This window comes from Seriola dumerili, unplaced genomic scaffold, assembly GCF_002260705.1.
Source record: "Seriola dumerili isolate Sdu_G_001 unplaced genomic scaffold, Sdu_1.0 BDQW01000138.1, whole genome shotgun sequence".
NCBI lineage: Eukaryota > Metazoa > Chordata > Actinopteri > Carangiformes > Carangidae > Seriola > Seriola dumerili.
The window spans coordinates 20,002,492-20,028,617 of record NW_019174393.1 but is presented as its reverse complement, the minus strand read 5'-3'; the positions used below and the strand labels follow the sequence as shown (position 1 = coordinate 20,028,617).

Here is a 26,126-nt window from a genome sequence, read left to right as displayed (position 1 = left end):
ACGTACATGTACAGTCCTTCTGGTTTTTGGCCAGCTCAAAGCCGGGGCGGCACTCGCACGACACGCCTCCTTTGCCTGGAGCCTCTCTGCAGATGTGGGCGCAGCCGTGGTCCTTGTTCATGCAGTTCATCCCGTCTGAGCAGGGGACAGAGACAGAGGGACAGAGAGACTGTAATTACACTGTGATGAACGACTGTACAGAGGAGAAGTCAGCTGACTAGTCATCATCTGCACTGGCACACGTCAGACCACAAATATTCAAAAGTAAATATTCAACCTCAGGGTTCATTTATTAAAATCTGAAATAATCCTCTTCATCAGGACTGTGGGGGTGAGATTTGATTTGATTGACAGGGACCAACTGACCAAATTTTCTGTGCATATGTAGTCCCGCCCATATCAAACCGGTGAGGAGAGCTCAGACAAAAAACACAGAGCTGTCATGTGAAATGACCAAAGAGAAAACAGTGTGTTCATGTAGGAAACTGTCAGTCACAGTAAAAGGCTGATTTAACATCTTCCTCTTTTGTGCCAGATTCATATCAACACAAATAGCAACATAACCAGAATCACACTGACTTTACTTTGTCCTACGTGGACGATGAATGGAATCTAAAGACAAACTTCACTCTGGCTGTAGTGATGTCAGTGGCAGTCGGTTGGTCCACCACTCAAAAATAGTTCAATGTTTCCATGAGATTTAGTGCAGATGTTCACAGTTCTCAGAAGATGATGTCTGACTGACTTCAGTCTTCCTCTGACTTCACATCATCAGTTGAGAAACCTCTAAGTCTTATTTCATCTTTTGAACAGTTGTACTTCTTTTTTGTGTTTTAGCTGTACACAGACTGACATCTATACTCCACATGACCAAACTACAAAACTAACTGTACTGGAAACACACACAGTTTCTGTTTCAAAAGCAAAGTCAGATCATTTACTACTGAACAAGTCGTTGGTACTCCTCTACTGTTCAGTGGGATTGACAGAGACAGTACATGCCGTGTTGGGAATTTGTTACTGAACTATGAGCAGGACAACCTTTTTATTTCTTTGACTGTGTAAATCTGACGTTTGATCACAGAATAAAGTCTGACTGTTGTGTCCCGTTCTGCCTCCTAGGTCATGTTTTCTGTTTTTTTTTCTCTGTTTGTTATCATTTCCTGTTTTAACCTTTCCCTCTCGTTTCAGATCTACACTTGCTGCCAATGTGTGTTTCCGGCTCCTGTGATTGTTGACCCCGAACCTAATGTGTTGCACCTGTGTCTAATTGTCTTCCCTTCCTGGTCTCCTGGTGTATTTAGCTGCGTGCTCCCTGTCTTCTGTGCCAGTTCGTCTTCATTCTTTGTGACAAGTGTTCTAGCAGTTCTCCTCCTGTAGCCTTTAGTGTGTTGTTGACCAGTGTTTTCTTAGAGTTAGCCTCACCCTGTTCTGTCTGGGCCCAACCTATTTTAAGTGAAGACCCTGCCTCTGATTGCTGTGTTGTGTCGTGCATTTGAGTCCTCACCCAGTCGTTCTGACACTTACAGGTAAAATGTTAAAACTTTACATGTAAGCTGCTCTGCTGGTGAGCTGAGGAGGGAATAACACGGTGTCATAATCGTAGGTAAGGTGTACTGAAGTATTAATATTACATAAGTATAATACATAAGTATGTTTTATAATGTTTGTATGTGTGAATATTCATTAGAACAAAAAATACATATAGATAAGACAAATTAAACTACAGAGGTTGAGAGGAAATGTTGTGGTGTAAAACCCCATCATGATAATTTTCCTGGGACTGTATGAACTTTCACTATAACACCTACAATCAGTTCAGAGGACATCCTCTCAGCTAGAGTAACCACTAACAGTGGGTCGGCCATGGTAAAAGAGGAAAACGGTAGAAGAGTTGGTTTCTGTCCAACTATCTTCTTCTTCTTCAGCACCTTGATTTCTAACTGTCGTTCTCAGCTGTCACTGACCTGAGGCTCATTCTCATTCTGGACATCCTGCCTCCTCATCCTACCTCCTCCCACTAGTCCCCTACAATAACCATGAACCAACCACTGGAAACTATTGAAAACTATGGCAGGACTGCTGTTAACCCTTTATGTCAAGTCTACATCCAGCTGAACTGTGATGTGTAGAAGAAAATCCTTGGTCCAATGAACATTATAAATCCTGCACTGCCAACGCTACGGCAACATAATACATTCATATATCTAAAACTCATTCTGTCTCACTTTAACATTTGCACAATGTATGTTTAAAGCCCCAGCACTCCCAGCATTTAGGTATTAAATTATGATAGTCCATTACTATGTTTATTTTGTGTCTTTAAAAACACATTTAATGAGTGTATAGAGAGTATGTGCTCTCTGAATGTTTTCTGATATAGTGGTCTAAAGGCTCTGTGAGTGAGGATGATCTCTGAAGGACCATCAGAACAAAGACCTACAGGAACAGCTAATACATATGGAAGTAACATAAAAGCACAAAGCAAGAGATGTCATTGTAATCATCAAAAAAGCTCTTTGCCTGATAGTTGATAGTACGACCCAGCAGATAGTCCCCAATCCCCAAAAGCTGTTAATTATAACCACATTTAAAAGGAAAGAAACGATGTCAGTGATAAACGTTCCTCCTCGGGGTTTGTAGTGTGAAGCACTCACCACATTACATCTAGACTCACGGTTCAAAGACACACCCCTTCTCTGGTCCCCATGATGAATAATGTCCCTTCATGGGGCCCAAGAGCGCTTCAAGTACCTCATTAGGGTGCCAGAGAGTCCCCTTCACAAAATGTCCTTTCTTAAACTTTACCATTCTGTCTGTCCACTCTCGACAGGACCACTCCATCAAAGTCCAAAATCAAAGGAGCCAGATCTTTAAAGGAAACTGTGCATTTACATGATCAACCAGAGATCAAACCCCGTTCTACATTATATAAGTCAGACAATGTATTTAACATCACATGTGGGCAGGTACTGGTGCACAGTCAAATTTAGAGCCTGTACAGTCCAGAAAATTACGACACAACAAAACCAGGGAGTAAAAAAACTTTCACCAGTTGCCAAAGCTCTGACCCTGTTTGAAAACTAAACTCATAAGAAAGCAGTGTATCTACAATCAATTCAAACCTGGGAGAAGTCAAATAAACGGAGGCAGAGGGAGAGGTACGGACACAGGCCCGGCACTCAGCACAACTGAGCCTAAAAAAGCAAACAGAACGGCGGCCACAAACCGTGGCCTCTCAACATGTCCGATGTGACAAGGCGGCAAGGCAGAGAGGCAGAGCCTGCAGCTTGCTGACATGTACGCCTGTCAGGCCTGGATAACCCCCATGGGTCCCTAGATACATATTCATCCAGATCTGATGTCGAGTTGTGTTTAGCTCAATGTCAGTGCTGACCTGCCGATTCACAGACACAGAAATGAAGCAACACACTTAAAACATATGGCTCCTGTTCACAGAAATCTGAAAGTAATATGTGAGATTATACTTTCTATAACTGCTCCTCCAACCAACGATCAATTTGTAAAACTCCTGCTTTTACACAAACAAATCCTTGATTTCAAATTGAAATCGCAATTTGACACAATGTGATTAGCAAACTTCAAAGACTGCAATCAAGGATATACGTTACGCAACAGTCTGACCCAGGTTTGATCTGTTTCAATAAGGCGACTGCTTCTACCAACAAGAAACACGTGAAACGCAAGTAAAGGCTTGCAACGCTGGACAATTCAGTCCTGAAGAAACGCAGCGCTTCTGTGGTGTTGGAGTACTTCAGGTTTGAGAAGACACACTCACGCCACAGACAAAACATCAATTGAAAGTAACGGACATCATGATGCATAACCTCAATAAAGACACAGTAACCAAAGGCTGTTTCAGAAACTCCTCTGAATGCTGGATTAAAGACATGTAATTCCCTCCGGCACATGCTTCAGTCAAGTGGTCGTCCCAGAACTGTGTGTGTGAGTATTTCACCACAACATCTGTTTTGTGGTCCAACAGGATGATCAAGCTGGCCCTCAGTCTCACCGTACACAGCTGCTGTCCTGTTGACCACACAGGCAGTACCTGCATCACCACTGATAATGCATCAGTGCTAACCAACTCAATCAATGGATCAGGTGATTGTTAAGTGTAGGTCTCTCTCTACCTGTGTGTGTGTGGGTTTGTTTGTTGGTGTTCTGTCTTTTAGATGTACTAAATAAAATCGATAATAATTGAATAGTTGTTAATGCTGTTATTTCATTATCAGTCTGAAAAATGCAGTACTATGTCTTAAACAATTAATGTTTTGCCTCATGATTTTTTATTTTTTTATTTTAGAAAATGATGTGAAAGATGACGCAATACTAAATTACACGAGAGGACTTTGTAAACAGTTGGTTGACCAATTTTCGCACAGTTGCAGAAAGATGGCCGCACAACAAGAGTTAAATCTGTAGGTATGTCACCTGAAGCCAGACCTTCATCTCCTGAGAAGATCAACATAGATACACAGATCTCACTAAGGAAATCTAAGTGAAGAGCTCTTGGCTCTATTGAGGATAAATTCAGACTCAGGCACAGGAGTTTCTGAACATTATTTTACTCCTTTATCCAAGATTGAAGATAATCTACATGAGCACAGAGATGTCATACATCAAAGGGAGAGTGGAGACAGGAACAGGCAGCAACAAAGGTGATTTGTCTTGTTTTTATGTGCAGTTTAGTGAAAACAAGATGCCACATGCAAAATCAGTTATTGTATTTTGATGGAGGACTCGCATCAACACCACAGACTTTGCGCTATAAAGCTCCTGCAGTTGGAGGATGCCACAGAAGCTGAGCTGAACAGCCACCTGAAGACCCCCCATCATCGACGGAGAGGAAGACCTCTTGTCCTGGTGGAAGGTACCAATGTTAACTTTCTGATGTTGAGCAAACTGCTTCACAAACGCCTGTGCATACACATACCATTAAGGCTTAGTCCTAACCGGGTTCGAATCCGACCTGTGGCCCTTTTCAGCATATCATCCCCCCTCTTTCTCTCTTCCTGACCTTCCTGTCTCTCTCTCACTGTGACTGTGACGATGTGGATACATTAATCTTTCTGAAAAGAAATTAGAATAGGTTGAAAGTATCAGTAATTTTTATTTTATTATTATATAATTTATTGCTTATCTATTTGATAACCTTCTGAAACACATTAAGTCTTGACAGCAGATTTCAACAACATCAGTAATACCTAAATGACTTAAAATTGTCTTTTTTTTTTTTTTTTTAAGAAATGCGTCATCCAATTAGAAATGATGTCCAGATTGTCACTGGGTCACAGGTTTACAATGATGTCTTTATGTTAACAAGTTCAATTCATAATAAATTCGAATGTCTTTTTTTCACTGAACTGAAAACATGCAGAGCTGTGAATTAAAAACTGAGGTATGTATAGAAATGTGAGTTTTGGAACATTACGGTTACACCTCTACTAGATAGTTAAGTTGGGACATTGCATGATCGATCAATCAACAATCACTTTGCAAAGAGTTAATTTACTGCTGTGAACATTCTGCACTTTGTGGCATGATGTTAAAATGGCAGTGGCTGTCTGGAATGAAGTGAAATAAATCCATAAACTGACAATATGATGCGAGAAATTGTTGACTCTAATATAACTTCCATTTGATTTGAGTGGTCATAGCTGTGAAGGTGCAAACAGTCTTCACAGTGAAGTGGAGTGTGTCACTCCTAACTGCAGGTCTTCAGTGAGCAGTGAAAAGGCAGAGAGGAGGTTGACGTTTCTTCTTTCCAGCTCAGTGTGCAGCTTTGTTTAGACTGGGGAGGTCAGCAGGTTTACAACTACTGAAGCTCCTCACTGAGAGCCCCAGCAGGTCCAGATAAAACACTGAGACACGTCTTCATGGCCCAGTAAGAGCCCCCAGGACACAGTCTGTCTCACACAGTCTCTCCTCTGTCTCTTTTATTATCCTACGTCTGTCTTTCTCTTTCACTCTCCCTGCCTTTCTTTATCCACCTCTCTACACATATCTCTCTCGCTCTCTCAGGAGCTCTGACTCCAGATGAGGTCCAAGCATATCACAGCCATGTTATTACAACCTGACTCTTGCAGTGTTACACCCCAAAGCCCCAAAAGTCTGGCTGGCAGAGTGTAATGGAGACAGGAGAAAAAAGGAGGAATGAAGTGAAAGACAGAGACAGATAGAGGGAGCAAAACTGATGAAAGAGGACAGGAATGTGGAAGAGGAAGGTAGAGAGAGAGAGAAAGAGAGAGAGCGAGACAGAGATGGAGACAGTGTAGGATAATTTAGAGGTTCACAGTCGCTCTCCTCCCTGTTTCCTCTGAGGCTGATGAGGAATGAGGTGATGCTGAACGCCAGTCTTTCAGCCTGATCTCCTCCCCAGGGACAAACACAGATTTCACAGTTTCAGTCAACTGTGAGGTAAAGATGATGTTAACTTCAACTGAAGATGTTGCAACATCATCTGAAGGAACTATACAAATACTATGAAAAACTATTTACATTAAATTAAATAAAAAATAGAAAGCCTGCACATCATCATGTTGTCTTCACTTAATCTCTTGCAAAAGCCAGATATTTAAAATGTTCTGGGAGGTTGTTGCCCGTCCTTTGCTTACTTGTTTATCAATTTGGATTTTCAATTTTTATCAGCACAACAGCAACACTTCCTGGGTTACAACATGCTGACAACCATAAAGCTAATATACATTTAAATGTACTAGTACAACAATGCTATACCCATAAATTTAAAGGTCCATATGTGAGGTTTGGAACTTCTCTTCTGATTGGCTGACTGTTTTCTGAGTGATCCAATAAAAATATAGCAGATTTCAGGTAAACACTCAGAGAAACTCAGAGGATGGTGGGTCCAGGTGGGTGGGGCTTGGGGCGTGGCTGAGGGCGGTGACTGCTTTGTTGTGACATCACAAAGTTAGAGAAGTCCTGACAGCTTGTTTTAAGGCTCAGGTTGCACAAAACACCTGAAGTTTTCTACTTAAGTATGATACTGCTAGGTTTTATTTCTCCTTAGCTGAGGGAGTTACTGAAGGGTGTTGCAGAGAATCACTTAGGTTTCCTAAGCTAAGGAAAAATTCTTTCACGAGCATTTGCATCAGTGAAAGAAATGAAACATCTTGACTCTACCTGACCAGAAAGATCATCTGGCATAAAACTGCAACACTTATTCAGCTGCAGAAAGTAGACTGACAGCCAGCCGTATCTGTGATGTAAAATCAATTTCTCATCATTAAGGGTGTCTCCTGGTTGTGAACTCTCTTCTTGGGATCCGTTAATTTGTGTCATTTATCACATTAAACTCAGCTCATTTGTGGTGAAAATAGAGTCAGAGGTAAGTTTTTTTTTTTCCTTACTTTGGTCGCTAAGGTCTTTTGTGCAACAGTTTCACTGACTGTTAAAAACTGAAGTGGAGAAAACCTTAAGGAGAAGACTTTTGTGTTTTATGCAACTGTTTTTATTTTAAGGAAACCTTAACTCAGACTTCAGACTTTAGGGAAGATCTTAACTTATGGTGTTTTGTGTAACTGGCCCCAGTTCCCGAATACAAGCTGTGTGCATTTCTCTCTGGACTGAGCTTTGATACTTTCACAGTATTAATATAGAAGCTAGACCTGCTTTATAATCAAACAACACGAGGACATCTACCTTGATACTTAATGGACCTTTAAAACATTTTACTTATCTATGATGAGCTGGGCATTAGTGTAAGTAAGGCTATGTAAGTACATAAGTAAGTACTCTGCTCTGATTTGTGTGGCACCAACAGTACCCACAATGCAACTCGTCCACCAGCCGTTCAGTCAGAGAGCTAATGAGGAGCAGGCTACAGAGGTCTAATTCCACAATCCCAGATTTTATTTACTTTTCAGATTTATACCAGTGTTTTCAGCTGTGCAGCAGCAGGCCACTCCCACTCCGGATCACCTGCAAACACACGCTGAGGTGGAAGATCTGCTGAATGATACTGGTTACTGTAACAGTAGTTGACACTGTCATGTTTCTGCAGCTATGGACACAGACTCTTGTGTACATGTGTGATCTGTAAGCATTTGCAGGGTTTATTGACCGACCCAAAGACAAGGCACACACACATTGCTTATCATAACAGAGAGAGAGAGAGAGAAGAAAGACAGGCTGACTGACATCTCCTTGTCCAATAATAAGAGTGTGTATATACATTACTGCACAGGTTGGTGTGTGTTTGTATGACCAAGTGCATGCTTGTCTGTCCCCACAAATGTCTGAATTACCAGTGTTTGTACTGTGACTGTATGGTTAAGCACAAAGCCACCCATAAAGAACTCCACTTAAAGGCCTCTTCTAAATAAACCTTTTAAAAAGCCTCAAAGGCAACAGCTCAGAGGGCTGCTACAGCTTCTTCCTCAAAGAAAACACTGCTGCAGGCTGAGAGCAGCTGTTACATCACTGCTTTGTCATCACTGCTTTTTCATTAACCTGGTCAATGGTTCAGAGCCGAGTCTCTGCTGTTACATTCAAATCTGACATTCAGTGTTCAGCAGTGACAGCAGTGTTTTAATCAGCTTGTTAATGTTCTAATCTGTAACTTTTCCACATTAACATGTTCTATATGTTGTTGAGTTGTATTCTTACATTATCCCAAATGTTTGTTTCCATCAATTCTCAAACCAGAGAAATCTGTGATTTTAATCATGGTAACATTTCATTGGTCGCCTGTCAGTGACATCACATCCTCTGTGATCATGTGTCACAGTGTGTTTGTCTGACAGAAGCTCAACATTGACATTTATCTAGTTTCAAGCCACATACACTTTTTACACCTTGGTGGTTTTCAACTATATTTGAACCAGATGAAGGATTTTAGTCGTCGGACGTCTGGATCTGAAGTTATCAGAGAAACAAGCTGAGGAAATGTTAGACAGCTCAGCTCCCAGCTGCTGGAGACGTCCTGTCCTGTGTCACTGAAGGGCGTTGGTTAATCTCTGATTTTAAATTATGGGTGTTTTTGTACTGGTTTTAATCTCCTGGTCTGTTTGTTATGGAGAGGAGGTCATCTCTGAGGATAATTCAGCTGCTGTCAAAAACATCCTGAACGTCTGTTTCATAAGTTATCAGAGAAACAATCAAAACAAAGGTTAGCATCAATCTCAGCTCCAACTCTTCCCTGAGTCTCTGTCCTCCGTACAGCGTCACTGAAACACTGACTTTAAATGTGAATTTGTTATTGTTTAGATAGAGAGAGCCCTAGAGGCAGAAGTTACATACTGTGTGTTTAAAGTTTCTATAAACAGGGAAAATCTGGGTAACTAATCCAAACCAAGATTATTTGGTCATTAGTTACAAAAAGCGATTCAATTTCAGGCTTAAATGAATGAAGTGTGATGAAAACTTCCTTTTTTTGGGTTTTGCAGTAAAAAGCTCAGCAGCTCCTTAACTGTCTTCCTCCCCCTCCCTCCAGTTTTCCATCCATGTTCTTGTAAATGCCATTTTAATTGAAATCTGTCAGACGCTGGCTGTGTGTCCCTCACTGCTCTGCTCCAACCACAGAACTATAGGTGCTAAGCCATGAATTTCAATGAGAGCCTTTCTTCAACTGGCTGCATTGAACTCCTTTACATAAGGACTGTGCCTTTCCATGAACCCCTCACAATCTCTTCTTTAAACACTAGAGGAAGAGAGCGCCACACACACACACACACACACACACACACACACACACACACACACAAACACACATAGATCCCCCTCCCTCGTTCTTTCTCTTTTTGTATCTCGCTCTAACTTCACACATGACAGCAGCAGGACTGATTTTAACATCCACTCTCATTTTGAGACATGAGAACAACACCCAGCTAAAATACCATCACCATCATCAGAGAATATTTGGAGTGAAACCAGTTGAATTAAACTACTGAACTGACTCCAGCTCTGCTGACACAAACTGAAACACTACTTGGTGTCTGACTGTGAAACCTGGAGCAAAAAATACTGAATTTATCTTCTGCTTGTGTGTATCCAAAAGAAAAAGGAAAACTCCCAGAGCAACAACAGCAGCAGAACCCCTTTGTGATGAGAAGAACCCGGGTATATGAGGAATGTGGTCTTAATTTAGAAAAATGCAAACAACCATTAGATGTTAACAAAATGACCTTAACAGTTCTCTCTTCTATTAACAATAACTTGAACTACCTGGAAAAATGCCCTGAAGGTTTTCCCAGGATTTTTAAATTATTACTTCCTCTGAATAACTCACTTTTTCCAGCAGGATTCCTGAGATTTCTGACCATAAATTAAGTTTGGTTTCAAAGACAGAACTGTAGAAAATGAATCATAAAATGACTCTTTTTATTTTTAATTTGTTCTCTTATATTCTTTACACAATGTGGTAGAGCAGTAAATTAATGAAATTTCAGTGTAGATTATATTAATTGCACATTACTAACCATAAGGAATCATTTGACCATCTGTTTTTTAGTTTTACAGCCAAGTGATTATTTGGGATGATTGGTTATTACTGTGTGCAGTGGCTACTGTCACATTCATCCATACCTTTGACAGCTCTGAAGAAGCATCATTTCAGTTTGATTACATTTGACAGGTGAACACTAGGGCTGTCACTTTATGCTCAAAATACAAACATTTGTTCAAACCAAGCATCAACCTCAGAGGCGTGACAAGTGACAAAAACTGGAGTCAATCCCCATAGACTCCCAAGCCTGGTACAAAAAAGAGTTTTGTTCTCTATAGTTAATTCCCTCCATCATGACAACTGTGGGGGCTCTGATAACAAAGTAAAATGGAGGTCAGTAGCGAGCAGAGCTGTCCTGAGCCGTCCTTAGTCCTGACAATCACAACATCAAAGCATCTGAGGAGCAGCAGGTTCAACACTATAGATGTTGAGCAGTGTCAGTTGTACAACCTCATCTGACTCATCGGAACACCCAGCTTCAGGAGGCCCGCTACAAATATATTATTATTCTGATGCATTAAAGCTCAATATTTTCCTCTTCCTCTGTGTTTGAAGTGTTGATCCATAAGAAGATATATTTGTGGTTTTAAGAACCAAAAACCATCTCAGTGTAGGTTCACATCTCCTCTCTCAGGCTTCTCTCTGGAGCTCTGGTAACAACAGGTCAGTCAGCCAATCAGAAGAGAGGAGGCTCTGAGGCTCTCTTCTGATTGGCTGACTGTTCTCTGAGTGATCCAGTAAAAATATGTAAATCAGGTAAACACTCAGACAAACCAAATCCTGCAAGGTTGGGTCCAGGTGAACAAAAAACAAAAACAAAACAAACAAAAACAATTAGACCTATATTCTATATGTTGTTGAATTGTATTCTTACATTATTCCAAATGTTTCTTGCATTTTTCAAACCAAAGAAATCCATGATTTTAATCAAGGTAACGGTGCATTTGATTTGATCGCCTGTTAATGGTATCATATCCCTGAATGCATCCAGAAGTCTCAAATTTGATTTTTTATTTTTATGATGAATTTTTTAACATCTTGGTCATTATCAACTTATATTTACCAAGATGAAGGATTTTAGTCATCGGACCTGTGGATCTTAAGCCTCGGCTCCCAGCTCCCAGTATTATTATAGAACCTAGACCTGCTTTATAATCAAAGAACACATGGGCGTCTATCTTTATATTATATGGACCTATAAAACAGCTGTGAAAAAGTTTACATTCAATTTCTGGAAGAATGTAATGTTAAAAACTAATGAGAATATAAACTAAAAAAAATAACGAACATTCAAATTCACTTGAACAAATTATGAGTTATTTCAAATTTGTTGGAACCCTTTTTTTTTTTAAACAGGGACAGACACTCAAAAAGTTAATTCCCAGGATTTCACATTCCCCTGGTATCTCCCAATACCTAACCCAGGTCTTCAGTGCCGATCACATGCTGCACATGTGTGTGCAACTAAACAGTCCAGCCAACGAAGCCATAACACTTTTTTAATTATCCTGCCTTTCTGCCCATCCTCACATCAAACTGTCCTTCTCTCCACAGCTGATGCCCTGCTCCCACATTCTGTTTCTAAATGAAACATCACATTAAGAAGCAGTGGCTCTGTTCAGATCCAACACTTACATTCTGTACTGTAGCTAGTGGATGCAAAGCTCTCAGTCAAACAATATATCAATATGGACTTGAATGAATGATGACTTTCCTGCAGTGTCAGCACTGCAAAAATAACATATCTTTGACAAAGGACTAAGGCAACCGAATGTTCACTGTGATGGATTAGTTATTCCAACAGGTTTCAAGTCCATGCAGGTTGGTTTTCACAGTGCACTGAAATGAAGTGAAATGGTCAGCAGTCATATGAAGTATACTTAATGAGCTTCAACCTGCAGAATGTCAAAGCAGCAACATTTACATGGAGGCCAAAGAGCAGGAGAACCAGAGTTCACTGTCACCTTAACAGAGTCCAGCTGCTAATGTTCAAGAGAGGAAATACTGTTTGATTCACACAGCCCTCATTAACTGGAAGTGTGTGTGTGTGTGTGTGTGTGTGTGTGTGTGTGTGTGTGTGTGTGTGTGTGTGTGTGTGCTGGAGGTTTACTTCATCCAGTGGTTTCAGGAACTACTCAGACCCCTTCACTTCTTCACTTCACTGTTATAGATTTAATTTTAAAAGGATAAAATTTCCATTTTGCTCTCTCTTGCACTCCCTTAAGTCAGTACCTGCTTTGTAGAAGCCTCTTGGCAGACTCAAGTCTTCTTGGTCTGTATAAGCTTTGCACACCTTGATGTGGTCAGCTGATCTCAGTCTTCCTGACAGATCCTCTCAGACCCAGACTTGACAGGAAGTGTTAGTGAACTGTCATCTTCAGGTCTTCAGCTCTCAGGTCTGGTCCACTCAAGGACAGACAGAGACTGGTCCTGAAGAGACTCCAGTGCTGTCTTCTTCAGGTCATTGTGGAGCTAAAAGGTAAACCGTGGCTCCAGTCTCAGGTCTCCTTGGACCCTGGATCAGGTTTTCTTCCAAGGACCTCTCTGTATTTGTCTCATTCATCCTTCATCAGGTCTGATCAGTCTCTCTGTCCCTGCTGCTGAGAACCCCCCACCATAAACACCTGATTGATGTTGGTCCTTCCAGCAGCTTCTCCATCTCTGCAGTGGACTTCTGAATCTCCTCCCTGACCCAGGTCCTTCTCACCTGGTCCCTCAGTTCGTCTGGACAGCAGCTCTAGAAGAGTCCTCACTGAGGTCTCTGTTCTACTGGGAACACTCAGAGCTTTAGACATGGTTCTACCTGATTTCATCATGGAGGTCTATAGAGAGTTCACTGGACTTCATGTCTTGGTTTTTGTCCTGACCTGCATTGTGAACTGTTCTCTGCTCAGTTCTCCACAGGTGGACTCCAGTCTAGTTGTAGACTCATCTCAAGGATGATTAAAACAAGCAGGAAGCAGCCAGGTCACTGAGTGTAGATTGATCGGCTTTCACTCATTCAGAACATGTACAACACTATGAAGTGAAAAAGCTGAAGAGGTCTGAATGCTTTCTGTGGCTACTGTGTATCTACATGTATGTGTGTGTGTGTGTGTGTGTTTTCATTCCACTCCCCATGTTTCCTGTGTTTGCCATTGAGCAGCAGCTACACAGCAGGTCAGCTCCATGTCCTCGTATTAAACATTTCCACTGACCAAAGACAAACTCTGGAGCTAAAAATAGATATGAGGGGAAACAGAACAGAGAAAAAACATGAATCCCACCTTCCACTCACAGGTAAACAACTCCTATTTACCTCAGAGAGAGAGAGAGAGAGGAAGAGAGAGAGAGAGAGAGATTGCTCAGTCATAGGAGCTTGTTTTCAAAGTTAAAATCACATGCTGAAATAATGTTTAAACCCAGTAAAATTAAAGAAGTGTGGCTGTTTGGGTAGGAAAGCATCAGTCACTTACAGCCCCCCCACCCATATATACACACACACACACACATGCTGTGGTGACTCAGTGTGTATGACTCTACGTACTGTATGTGTTATCAGCCTATAACAGAGTATCGTTTTTACAAGGAAAGTTCATGGCGAGGCCTCGCCATACAAAAGCAGGCAGCGTGGAGGTAAACACATTCAGCTTCACAACATTCAAACTGAATCTAGACAGATGCTTGGCAAGGTTTAACACACACACACACACACACAGGCACACGCATGCACACACACACACACACACACACACACACACACACACACACACACACACACACACAACAACCACAAATGTAAAGGCAGGAGAGTCCTAATGATCACACACACACAACAGGATTTTATCATCAGGAGTGAAGTGCACCAGCTGGATGTAAAGAGTAGGTCTTAACTCATCCAGCTTAACTGGTCCCGGCTACATCTGACTTTGTGATTTGAATTCACACTGAGTGCAACTAACCTGACTGACCAGTCATAGTCATGTGAATACACGCGAAGTGGTGATTGTTGCTAAGCAACACACTTCACTCCTTCCATGCCAAGCAAAAGGAGAGAAAAATGAATTTTGCTGGTCATGAAAAAAGAAAATGTTAAAGTTGGATTCAGAGCGTAGACACGTTCTGACAGATAAATGTAACAGCACTAAGGCAGCGCTGGAGAGTCAAGGACACACAACTAAAAGTTAGAGCAATACACTGCCTCGCGGCTGCGTCGTGTGATCTAGAGATTCGGCATCTTTTTTCACATGTGACACGTCTCCCAGCAAAAATAGACAGAAAATAGACAGAAAAAAACCTGTTGATGTCATGGTGACATCATAGCAGCAACATCACATAAAACTGACACCTTCCATGATAGTTTCTATGTCTAGACTGAATATGAATATGACACTGAATATAAATATATTTTTAACCATTTCAGCAGCTGCATGTCATTTTCTGTCAAACATAAATCAGAAATTAATTAATAATGAGGAGAAATCCAACATTCCAGTAACCTGTAAACCCTATGTCGAGAGACAGAGCTGCAGCAGCAGCAACACAGCAGAGACGCAGCAGATTCTCCGTAACACAACGCAGGCAGTGTCTTCCTGGCATTAGCTCAAACAAAGATTAACCTCTCAGTCAGCTGACTGTCTGAACAGATGTCCAGTGGGTTTGTCAATGATGACTCTTTGTCCTCTTTACATCCTTTCATTATTTATTCTGTGAACAAGCACCGCTGCCATCGTTGTTTTTCCTCCTGGTTGTGTGATCAATATTTTTCCCATTATTGTTACCATAGATACCAGTATGACTTTCCAACGTACACCTGCTCCATACTAAATATAAAAGTTACACCCAGGCTCACCAAATACAATGTTTAAGTCTGAGTGGTTCACTAGTCATGACTTTAAGTTGGTCCTAACTTTCAGTTCTAAGTCACCCAGCTGCTACACTCTGCTCCCCAACCTCAGACATATGTATATAGACATACATGTATATTTCCCTACAAGTCTTTATTGATCCTTTGAAATGTTGTGCCTGATAAGAGCTTTGATGATGACTATGGTCTGTTCAGCCTCCTGTGTGTTCATTTACGAAATTGTTCCTGTACACTGTACATGAATAATCATAATGAATAATCATAAAAAAGTCCTTAAATCTGTCGACAGTATATCTGAACATCCTCTGTTCAAATCTTATCTACTGATAAAATGATAGTGTTGGTTTCTAGACGAGGAACAAATAAACCATGTTGTTAAAAATGTGGCTGCAACAGACAACTGGTTTGTCCAAAGATGGGCATGTACAAAAGTTAGCTAACTAAAAGCTCTACTCTTAGTCTGCCAGCTAACATATGACTCAAAAGTCTTATAAACACGTGTGTGACATTAAACATACAGGAAGATAATGCTCGGGAGGATTTATCTGAAGAGTCTAAAATCTAAAAAGTCTGAATTGTGTCACTGTTTGTCTGAAAAGTCAGTCAGGGACAAGAAGTTGATGATGTTCTGACACGTCTGTGGAAGAAGATTTGATCAAAGTTGTTTCCTTTTCTGTTGTAGGTCAAACTGACTCAGTGTAAAGGTACAATACACTAAAATATAAGAGATTAAATCTGAGTGTTCCACCTGATGACGTTCTCCTACACACAAATACACACAAATACACACACACACACACACACAGAGAGCTCTCAGTGTGTAGGTGTATGACAAGTGAAGTGTTTGCAGCTTTTGATGATGTTTGTAATTGATGATGATAAGAGCCAGGTAGACAGAGCTCCCTGTACTTAGAGCTCCCACAAGCCCCGGGGGCCGTCATTTAAAAGCTCCCCGCTCCTCCAGTATCCTGCTTTGGTTTGTTTAAAGTGAGAATTCCTCCGTCATGAGGAGGATGTGCATGTGGGCGTGCACGTGAGTGTCAGTGTGGGAGTGTTTGTGCATGAATGCATGTTTGTGCATCTGTGTGTGTGTGTGTGTGTGTGTGGGTGTGTGTGTGCAGCAGCCTCAGCTTCAGTCTGCTTCCTCTCCTTGCACAACTTCAAATAAACACACAGCTTCCATCGGTCCACTCCATGTTTGTCTCTCTCTGTTTATTTTTCTCTTTCTCTCCCCCCAACATGCACTCCTCCCCCATCCCCTGCTCCCACAATCCACTGCTCTCTCTGCCGTCTTCTTTCTCAACACATGGTCTATACTGTTATGTGTCATATTTCCCCCATTTAGTATTTATAATCAGTATTAAACTAACTAACTGAATACACTGCAGCTGCAAGCAGATCTATGCATGTGCATTTCTATGTATTTTTTAACAACTCTAAGCTGTATGAATTGTATTGTAACACACTGACATTAAGGACACGGACATTACAAGATATGTTTTACGATCATGAATCATTGATCAGTGAAACGACACAAACATCTTCGGTTTCAACTCGATCACATGTGAAAAATTGTTGCTTTCNTTACGATCATGAATCATTGATCAGTGAAACGACACAAACACTTTTCACTTTTCAATGAGAAACATCTTCAGTTTCAACTCGATCACATGTGAAAAATTGTTGCTTTTCTTTGTCATATATGATTTTAAACTAAATATCTTCAGTTTCTGGATAAAACAAATTATTTTGAAGTTTCTAAGCATCTCAGCCATTTCTCAACCTGCATCCTTCTCTGTTGTTATGAAACATCATCAGTCACAGACCAAGGACTGTTCCATTTCAAAGTCCACATCCATCCAAGTGCAGATCAAATGTCAGGAACTGTTCTCACTCCGCCCTTTATATCCAGGATGCTAACTATCCCAGAATGCATTTCGCACCAAATAATGACAATGGCAGAGATTCTGAGCCAGGCTCAAAGCTGAAACAATTTTCATCCTAGGACTTTTATTGTATCACTTGAAGTTGTTGAACATTACAGTTTGAATATGAGGTGTATCTTTCATTGCACTGTTTTTCCTTTCTGTTTGTGGAGATTTGAGTTTAGATGAATTAGTCACAGTACAGTCAGGAACAGGTGTGTTGAAGTGTAACCTGTACTGTCCTGAGCTGCTGATATTATGAAGAACGCTGCTGTTCCAGTTGAAAACAGTCCTCCGTCCTCAGGAGTTTGGACTTCTGAGTTGAACTCGTAAAGGTTGAACTCCCAAGTAAGGAAGTCCAAACTTGGCGAGCTCTGTATTAGAAATGACTAATGAATTGATTCATTAAGAAAGAAAAATCAGTAGCTTGATGAAAATGAATGAAAGTGAGGGTCAGATTCAGCCCTAAATTCATCACATCCCACTGAACTAAGAGTCCTGCATGTTGGAGCATCAGACCATCGCCTCCTGTTAATTCTAATCCCAACCATTAAATAAATCCTTCAAGGAGCTGCTGACGGGTTGGTTTCATCACGGCCGGCTCGGCCGTAAATCACATGGAGCCGCCCCCACCCCCACCCTCTCAGGGCTGAGCCCCCACCTAATGATTTTCAAACTGTCAAACAGGAAGGAATTTAAAAATCTTCACAGCAGCTCTACAGTTTCAGGGTTCTGTCTCAATTGCTTTCCAATCAGAAAAGTGTATTTTTCTTGTCCACAGTCCACTGTTAAGACTCGACTAATCCACTCACAGACCCCACATTCTCCTGGAGCGCCAGCCGTCGCGTCTGAATGAGATGGTGTTTAAAATTCACGACTCGTTGCCAACTTCAACTTTGCCAGGAACTTTGGTGTTGAGCTCAGGGAAGAATTTACAAGCGTATTGTTTTCACTCGGTTTTGGCCAAGACTGCATTGTCCAAAAGGCACAATTCATAAATCAGACCTGGTCAGCTCTGAGGCATCGGTGCGATATCTAATACTGCACTGCAACTAATCAGCATTGCTGCTGCTGCAAATCACACACAACTGCAACACAGAGAACTCTTTATTAAATGACACCTACACTACACACACTCACACACTTTAATCCTGTTTCAAGCAGGTAACTCAGTTTCACTGACCAGCTTTTTCATCCCCACAGTGGAAATGAGCCTCTCCTTCTGTCACCGCTGGGCCCTGGAGCCATACCTGACTCATGTGGTCATAGCTCTTCCACGTCATGACAGATCAGGAACATTTGCTGGGAGAGCTGTTTCCCAACTCATGTTTGGGGGCTGACGGGCCAAAGTTTTGGTTCTTGCCTGGATGTGCTTCAGACAGAGCTGTGAGGCACAACAGTGGAAACACACCATAATGGAACAAACAATTGTTGCTAGGCTTTATTATCCCCCAGGCGAGTGTCAGGGAGAAAGAAATGAGCCGCGAGCTGACACTTACCATATGCAAAGCAACAACCTAACACAAACTGTCTCTCCTTCTCACTCATACACACACATACACACACAGACACACATACACACACACACAAAACAGTGGAGTGCAATAATTTGTATGGACCAGACTATAAATTGAGATGCTGGTTGAAGCCCAGAACTCCCTACTGCTGCAGTTATGGTGAATGTGGCACGTCAAGGTGAGATTAACGGCAAAGGACCAGTCTATTTCCTGCCACACATCTTCAGCAGACTGGCTGACACACATCATCATCATCATCATCATCATCATCATCATCATCATCATCATCATCATATACTAGCCAATTAAAATCTGTTGTATGGGCTCTCCATGGGTTGTTGGAGATGAACATGATGAGGTTAACCCCCCACAGGAAAATACACAGTAGGTGTGACCTGTTTTACCTGCTGAAGAGGGTCTGCAGACTGTTTGGTGGAAAACAGCCCACAGGTCATCTGTGCAGCAGGTTATTACAGCCCATAGTTACGTTTCATTGTTAGACAACCTCTACTGGTGGTAGTAATTATGACAGGAACACAGGGGGAGGTCAGGTGACATAGTGCAAAGAGTCAGCGTTAGGAAGATAGATGGGTGTTCGACTGTTCTTCAACATTAACGTGTGCTGATTACTGTATCCGCGACCACAAAGGTTGGTATACCTGCGGCTGCTACGTTCTCATAGATCATATCCAAGGCATGCAGGTCAAGCAGACTGTTGGCAGTCGCTGCAATTTACAGATCCTCCCTGAATGCCTCACATGCAGACTATCAGTAGACACTAACTACAGCACACATCATCAGGGGCCCCACTTATGCAGCAGTGCACTCTATAGAGTCTTTATGGGAGGTTTAAAGGGGGTTAGAGTTGCCAATTCACCATTATGAGGGGTCATTGGGGACCCCTTTTCCACTGGGTTGCCCCAAACCTTTCCCTGGTGTGCCTCTCCTGATGGTGCACCTCTGGTAGGGACAGGTGACATATATGGGGGTTTAAGGAGGATGATTTGGTCTTGATCCAAATCATTTGACCCCAAACTTCAGTGTCAGCAGGTTTGTGTGGAAACCTGTCAAAGATAGAAATCGGAGGTGACTAACAGGCTGACCACAGTCCTATCCATATGTGTATGACCTTTAAATGACTGAGAATTATTACATTACGGCTTTTCTAGCCTTTCTGGCACTGGTCACGTGACGCTGCCCAGCCAATCATTGTGACTCGAGTCAGTGAGTGAAAAGTGTGATAGAACAGGGAAAGAAACAGAAAAGGAGGAGTTAAAACTGTTCAAATGTGTTGAGATTGTTTATTAATATATTAAAAATAAGAAGAATCATATGAAAAAAAGTCCAGCTACACTTTTCATTTTATTTTCTAAAGTCAAGCAGTTTATTATAATTTTCCAAAAGCCCTCTGTTCTGTAGTTATTAATTATCACAGTTGTTATTATCATTGACAAGGTTAAATAACATATTTTTATTATCATATTATTGGAGAAGTTATTAATATTTTATAGCCTAATAATTGTTTTATATATATAATTGATATAATATTGAGAAACCCTGGTAAAAATTCATTTTAATCGCAATTTCACTATAAATTTTTTGTTATAACACAAAAACTTCTTCCACTTCAGAGTGAATATGTGAGATTCACCTAAATGAGATGATCTAAGAGTCAGTACTGAGACCCTTTACTGCAGTGAAAGTCTCCAAGTGGCCAGTCTCCCAGCCAAACAAAAGGCTAAACTGTTGGGAACCACTGGTGGTTTGATCTGGTTTACCCTGAAAATCTCATTACAATGGAGTAAAGTGTAGTAAAGTATAAGCATAAAGACAAAAGTAAAGTATCTCACAACTGTTAAAGTGATAGTTGAGTATATGTGACGTGGGGTTGTTTGAGGTACTGATATATAGTCAGTGTTTTATCTGCAGGGGATTCAGATCAGCTCCCAGTTTAGAGAAGCAATAAATATCAGTTGAAGGGTTACTTTATTTTGAAATTTTTCACCCCTTTCACCTATCAAACAGACCTTAACTTTGGAATTTTTTCAACCGTTGAACTATCGTATTCCTACGCACAAGTGCACCTACTCTTAGATCTGTCTGACTCAAACAGCTGATCTGCAGAATAATACAGTGTGCGCTGTAGAAATATGGTAGTTCAACATGTCGCAAAATATAGTTCCAAAGTAACGTCTGTTTGAAGGCAGATAAAATGGTGAAAACATTCAAAATAAAGCAGCACTTGAACTGATATTAGTTTTTTTTCTGTGTATATTTTTTAAAATGTCTAAAACATGTTTCTCTGAATCTACCGCAGGTAACACACTGACAATAGATCAGTAACTCATACAACCCCACGTCTAATAAACTCAACTGCCACTTTAAGTAGTTGGTTACCTTCCACCAGTGGATCTGAAGTTGCTACTATGATAAATAAATAAATAAATCTTCCAGAGGAAATGAGGAACACATCTGGTCACATCAGTAAAGTTCAAAATCACTTAAAGTCCAATCGATACGGAAACATCCTCAACATAAACAGAGCAGAAAATGGAATGGACTCTACTTTAGGCGCCACCAGCCAGAGCAACAGATACATGGATAGTCAAAATGGCCTATCTAATTAGTTCAAAACCCTGATGCATTTACATGGTGCAAGGAAAGCATGTTGTCAGATTGTCTTTAAACAGTTTGAACCTCTGGAAGGCAATAGATGCAAAAAAAAAAGCTGAGAGAGAAGGAGAAAGAGAAAGAAAAAGAGTTCTGAGCAGATGATAAAAAGAGTGAAAAGGAAAACAGAAGCTGGAGACGGGAGCAGAGCGAGCCATGGTGGAGGATGGAAAAAAAGCACGTAAGGAGATTCCTGTGGGACGCCGAGATGCTGCTGCTATTCCTGTCCGGGACAGGGAGAGGACACAAGTGTCTGATTGAGGATCTGTGGACGGGGTGGAGGGCTGTGTGGTGGTGGTTACAGGCTGGGGACAGGCTGCCAGTGCAAGGCAACAGCAACACACCACAAGCATCTTCACTGCTTGTTTACTGTGAACATCCCTGTGACAGCAGCAGCAGCTACACCTCCACACAGTAACAGCTTTGATCTAGAAAACCTTCAGACCATGGAGGAGAGGGTGGACTCATACTGCTCCGTACAGCTCAGCTAATGATAGAAAAGAAATATTTATTTATTTATTGAACTGGAGTCACACAAATACACAGTTTTAGCTTCTTTTTTCTTTTTAAAGAAGAAGGAAATATCATTTTTTATGGCTGGAGAGTGGAAATTAGTCCATGAAACTTTTTCCATTTGACTTCCCATTTACTTTTCCATATAAACTCTGATTCTTGGTCTCTTTCAGTTTGTTTCCTCCATTGTGAGCTATGGCAGAGCAGAGAGAGAGGAAAAGCGAAAGATATTCATGTACTGGTTTCTGGGGTTTCCAGTGGGCAAACACTCATCTATTTCTGTCTCTTTCACTTCTTTCTCTGAGCATCTCCACAGAGAATCCTCTAACGTCCTGACGCTGGCTTTTAACACGCCTTCACACTGACCACATGACTGTGAGCGCTCAGAGGATAGAGGGGAGGTCACACTGCTGCTGCCTCTTCCTCTATTTGATGTCCCTCCTCCCCCTCGGTCCTCATCCCCCCGTGCCACATTCCTCCAGTGTCTTGTTTTTGTGCCATTACAAAGATGACAGATGACTGTCCTCTCATGTCTTTGAACTTGAGTGCCACACTGTCTCCATTCACAGCTGCATGCAAGCGAGTATTGTACTTAGAGAATGTGTGTGTGAGTGGAGGGAAGGAGAAAGCAACGCCTCCTCACCTCAGAATCACAGCTCCCTCAGCGCCCCATGTAAAGCCCATAAATTAAACGCGACAGGCATGATGGGTCAGGGATGCCGGGAGAGAGGGCTCAAAAAATATGAAGAAATCAGACCGGATCACAGATGTGACAGGTCAAAGGTCACAACCCGTGTCTATCAGTATGGGTGTGGAGGGCAGCAGGCCAAGTCACTGTTCTGATCTCTCTGACAGGCTCACACACCAGTAAGAGAAGGAAGTGACTTCAGGAGTCGACAGTAAAGAGCGACCCGTAAGTGAGAGATCCATTTCAAAATGAGAATAAAGTACAAGTGAAAATATTCAATTAGGGCCTCAAGACAAGACATGTTGTTCAAACTGACTGATATTTGATTCACTTACAGGCTTAGGTCAAACATGACGGTAATGTTTGGGATGATTTAACACAAATCCAATATATATGTGAGTATATACTGTATATGAGGAGAGGCTTGAAGAACAGGACAAAGCTGATAGACGAAGAGTCTACAGTCACATTAGATAACGATGAAATGCTGATGTTTAGCAGCTGTAATGTTTATCACATTCATCATCTTAGTTTCACAGAGTACAGCTCAGGCTGATGGGAATATTTCATTTTTGAAGGAAATTAGTCATAAATGACAAGATAGATAGATAGATAGATAGATAGATAGATAGATAGATAGATAGATAGATAGATAGATAATGGCTCCAGATGTGCAATCAGGAGAAACTATATCAGTGTGTTATGAATGTCTGCAGCAAAGTTCATCACAAGTCCTGACATTTAACTTAGGCACAAACCTCATGGTGACACTAGAGGAAAGTCAATAGGATTCATCATCCATGGATATGTGAACAGATATCACAGTGATCCATCCACTGATGTTGAGTAATTTCAGTCTGGACCAAAGTGCTGGACCAGCTGACACCCCCCACAGCCATGTTAGCACTGTGGCCAAAACCAGTTTTTGATTGGCCATATGCAAAGAAGTTTTCAGTCTACACATAAGCATATGGCCAATACTGTGGGGATGGGCCCAGGGGGCCAAGGGATCAGGGGGCCCCAAGGCTCTTTGACTACAAAAACCATAAAGAGGCATAAATATCCACATAGAGAGGCAAATGATGATAGACAAAACAAATATAAAAAGGCATGAAATGACTACAAAGAGACACTGAGTGTCTACCAAGAGACACAAAAGGCTACAAGGAAACACAAACTGGCCACAAAGAGGCACAACACCACTACAATGAGATGAAAAATGACCACAAATAGACATAAAATGATGACTAGAGACACAACATGAATACAAAGAAATGCAAAGCAGCTACCAAGAGACACTAAATGAATCACAGGGATCAGAAAAAGATGTCTGTGAATGGAATAGAAAAAGATGTATAACAACTACAAAAAGACACAAAATGACTAGAAAGAGAGGCAAAGAGACAGTCTACAAAGAGACAAAACAACTATGATGAGGCAACACAACTACAAAGAGATGCAATAAGCTACCAAGAAACACGAAAGCACTACAAGAAACACAAAACTACAGTGAGATGCAAACTGACTACAAAGAGACCTATAAGAATTACAGAAAGATGCAAAGAGATGCAAAACAACTAGAATGAGATGCAAAATGGCTACAAAGAGACATAACATTACCACAAAGAGACACATGGGGACTACAAAGAGATGCAAAACAGCTACCAAGGGACACAAATGCACTACAAGAAAGCACAAATGACTACAAAGAGAAGAAAAACAACTAGAGAGAGAGACACAAAGAGACACGCAAACTATGAAGAGACACAAAACAACTCCAAAGAAATGCAAACAAGCTACCAGATGGAATCACAAAATGAGCAGAAAGAGTTGTATTACAACTACAAAAAGACAGAAGAAATACAAAGAGATGCAAAGAGACACAGCTGATGAAGAGACAACACAACTACAAAGAGACACAAAACTGACTACAAACACAAAACAACAACAAAAGGATATACAAAGACTAGAAAGAAACACAAAGCAGCTACCAAGAGACACAAAGTGAGCACAGAGAGATGTAAAACAAGTGTTTCTTGTTTGTGTGTAGGAGGGCCGAGGAGCCTTTGACATGTCTGTGTTCTGCCCACTGACTTATAATGTCAGTCAGTGTGTCTGCCTGTGCTCATAGGCTCATGTTTACAGAAATACCATGTCTGAAAAAACACATTCAACAACCAGGACGTTCAGTACAATGAGACTAAACCTCTGCAAGTCATTCTACCACAGAGACCCATTCACCACAAACCTGGGACATTAAGACCACATAATGATCCCTGTGTTGTGATAAATACTGACCAATAAGCACCAAGAATCTTTTTATAAAACACCTGAAATAAAACATGTTCTCAGTCTGTCCAGTCTATCCAGTCTGTCTCAGTCTGTCTCCGTTTTTCTAGTTTGTCCCATCCTCTCAGTCTGTCCCAGTCTGTCTCTATCTGTCCCCTTCTGTCCAGTCTATCTCAGTCTGCCCCAGTCTGTCTCGTCTGTCCCACTCTGTTTCAGTGTGTCCCAGTCTCTCAGTTTGTCCCACTCTGTCTCAGTCTGTCCCAGTCTGTCTCTATCTGTCCCACTCTGTCTCAGTCTGTCCCAGTCTGTCTCTATCTGTCCCACTCTGTCTCAGTCTGTCCCAGTCTCTCAGTCTGTCCCAGTCTTACCGTCAGAGCGGTGGATGCAGGTATGCTGGTTGTCGCTAAGGAAGAATCCCTCTGTGCACTGACACTCGTAGCTCCCCATGGTGTTGACACACACTTGCTGGCATCCACCGTTGTTGTCCAGACATTCGTCCACATCTGTTCAGATGACGAGAGACAGACAGAGAGATGAAGTCAGCCGTGTTGGATAAACAAAACAAACAAAACAAACATACGGTATGTCAGTGACAGTTTATGTGCCGGGAAATGTCAGGTGAGAGGATGACACCAGAGTCAGGAATGTGAGGGTCACACACACGCAAACACACACACACACACACAGAGCGGCAGACAGGGTGTCCTGACAGGAGTCTGATCCTGGCACCATAGGTGACTAAATCAAACACCAAGCGCTAGGTCGTAACGGGGGTGGTGAGTGTCTACAGAGTGTGTGAGTGTGTGCACGTACTGGTGCATGAATGCATTTATAGGCCCCACTGTGCCACTAAGAGGCCAGTAAACGTCCAATAGGACTGAAGTCAACTGGAAATATGTGACACCCTCCACTGACTTTAACAGGGATCATACAGATCTGCCCCTGTGTGCGTGTGTGTGTGTGTGTGTGTGTGTGTGTGTGTGTGTGTGTGTGTGTGTGTGTGTGTGTGTGTGTGTGTGACCAGGATGACTTTGCATTGTGTTTAGTCTGCAGTTCTGATGTTGATGTAGACAGACACACTGCTGAGACACATGGCTGATCTAAAACATCAGGTCTACTTCGCTGTCATCATGCTGGACATGATGTCCACTCTTAGCCTTGGCCTTGGCCTATATCCTCTTTTATCTAATGG

At 41.6% G+C, this 26,126-nt stretch overlaps 1 protein-coding gene across 2 annotated transcripts in view; it reads right to left on the bottom strand.

Annotated features, from left to right (window-relative positions):
• Positions 1-26,126, bottom strand: part of scube1 (signal peptide, CUB domain and EGF like domain containing 1) — a 110,789-nt gene that overhangs the window by 49,094 nt on the left and 35,569 nt on the right. For both annotated transcript variants that reach the window (XM_022749210.1, XM_022749211.1), the window contains exons 4-5: positions 25,303-25,437; positions 7-135 (exon numbers count right to left, since the gene is read on the bottom strand). In XM_022749210.1, the coding sequence (XP_022604931.1) occupies positions 7-135; positions 25,303-25,437 (264 nt within the window). The remainder of the gene's footprint in view (positions 1-6; positions 136-25,302; positions 25,438-26,126) is intronic.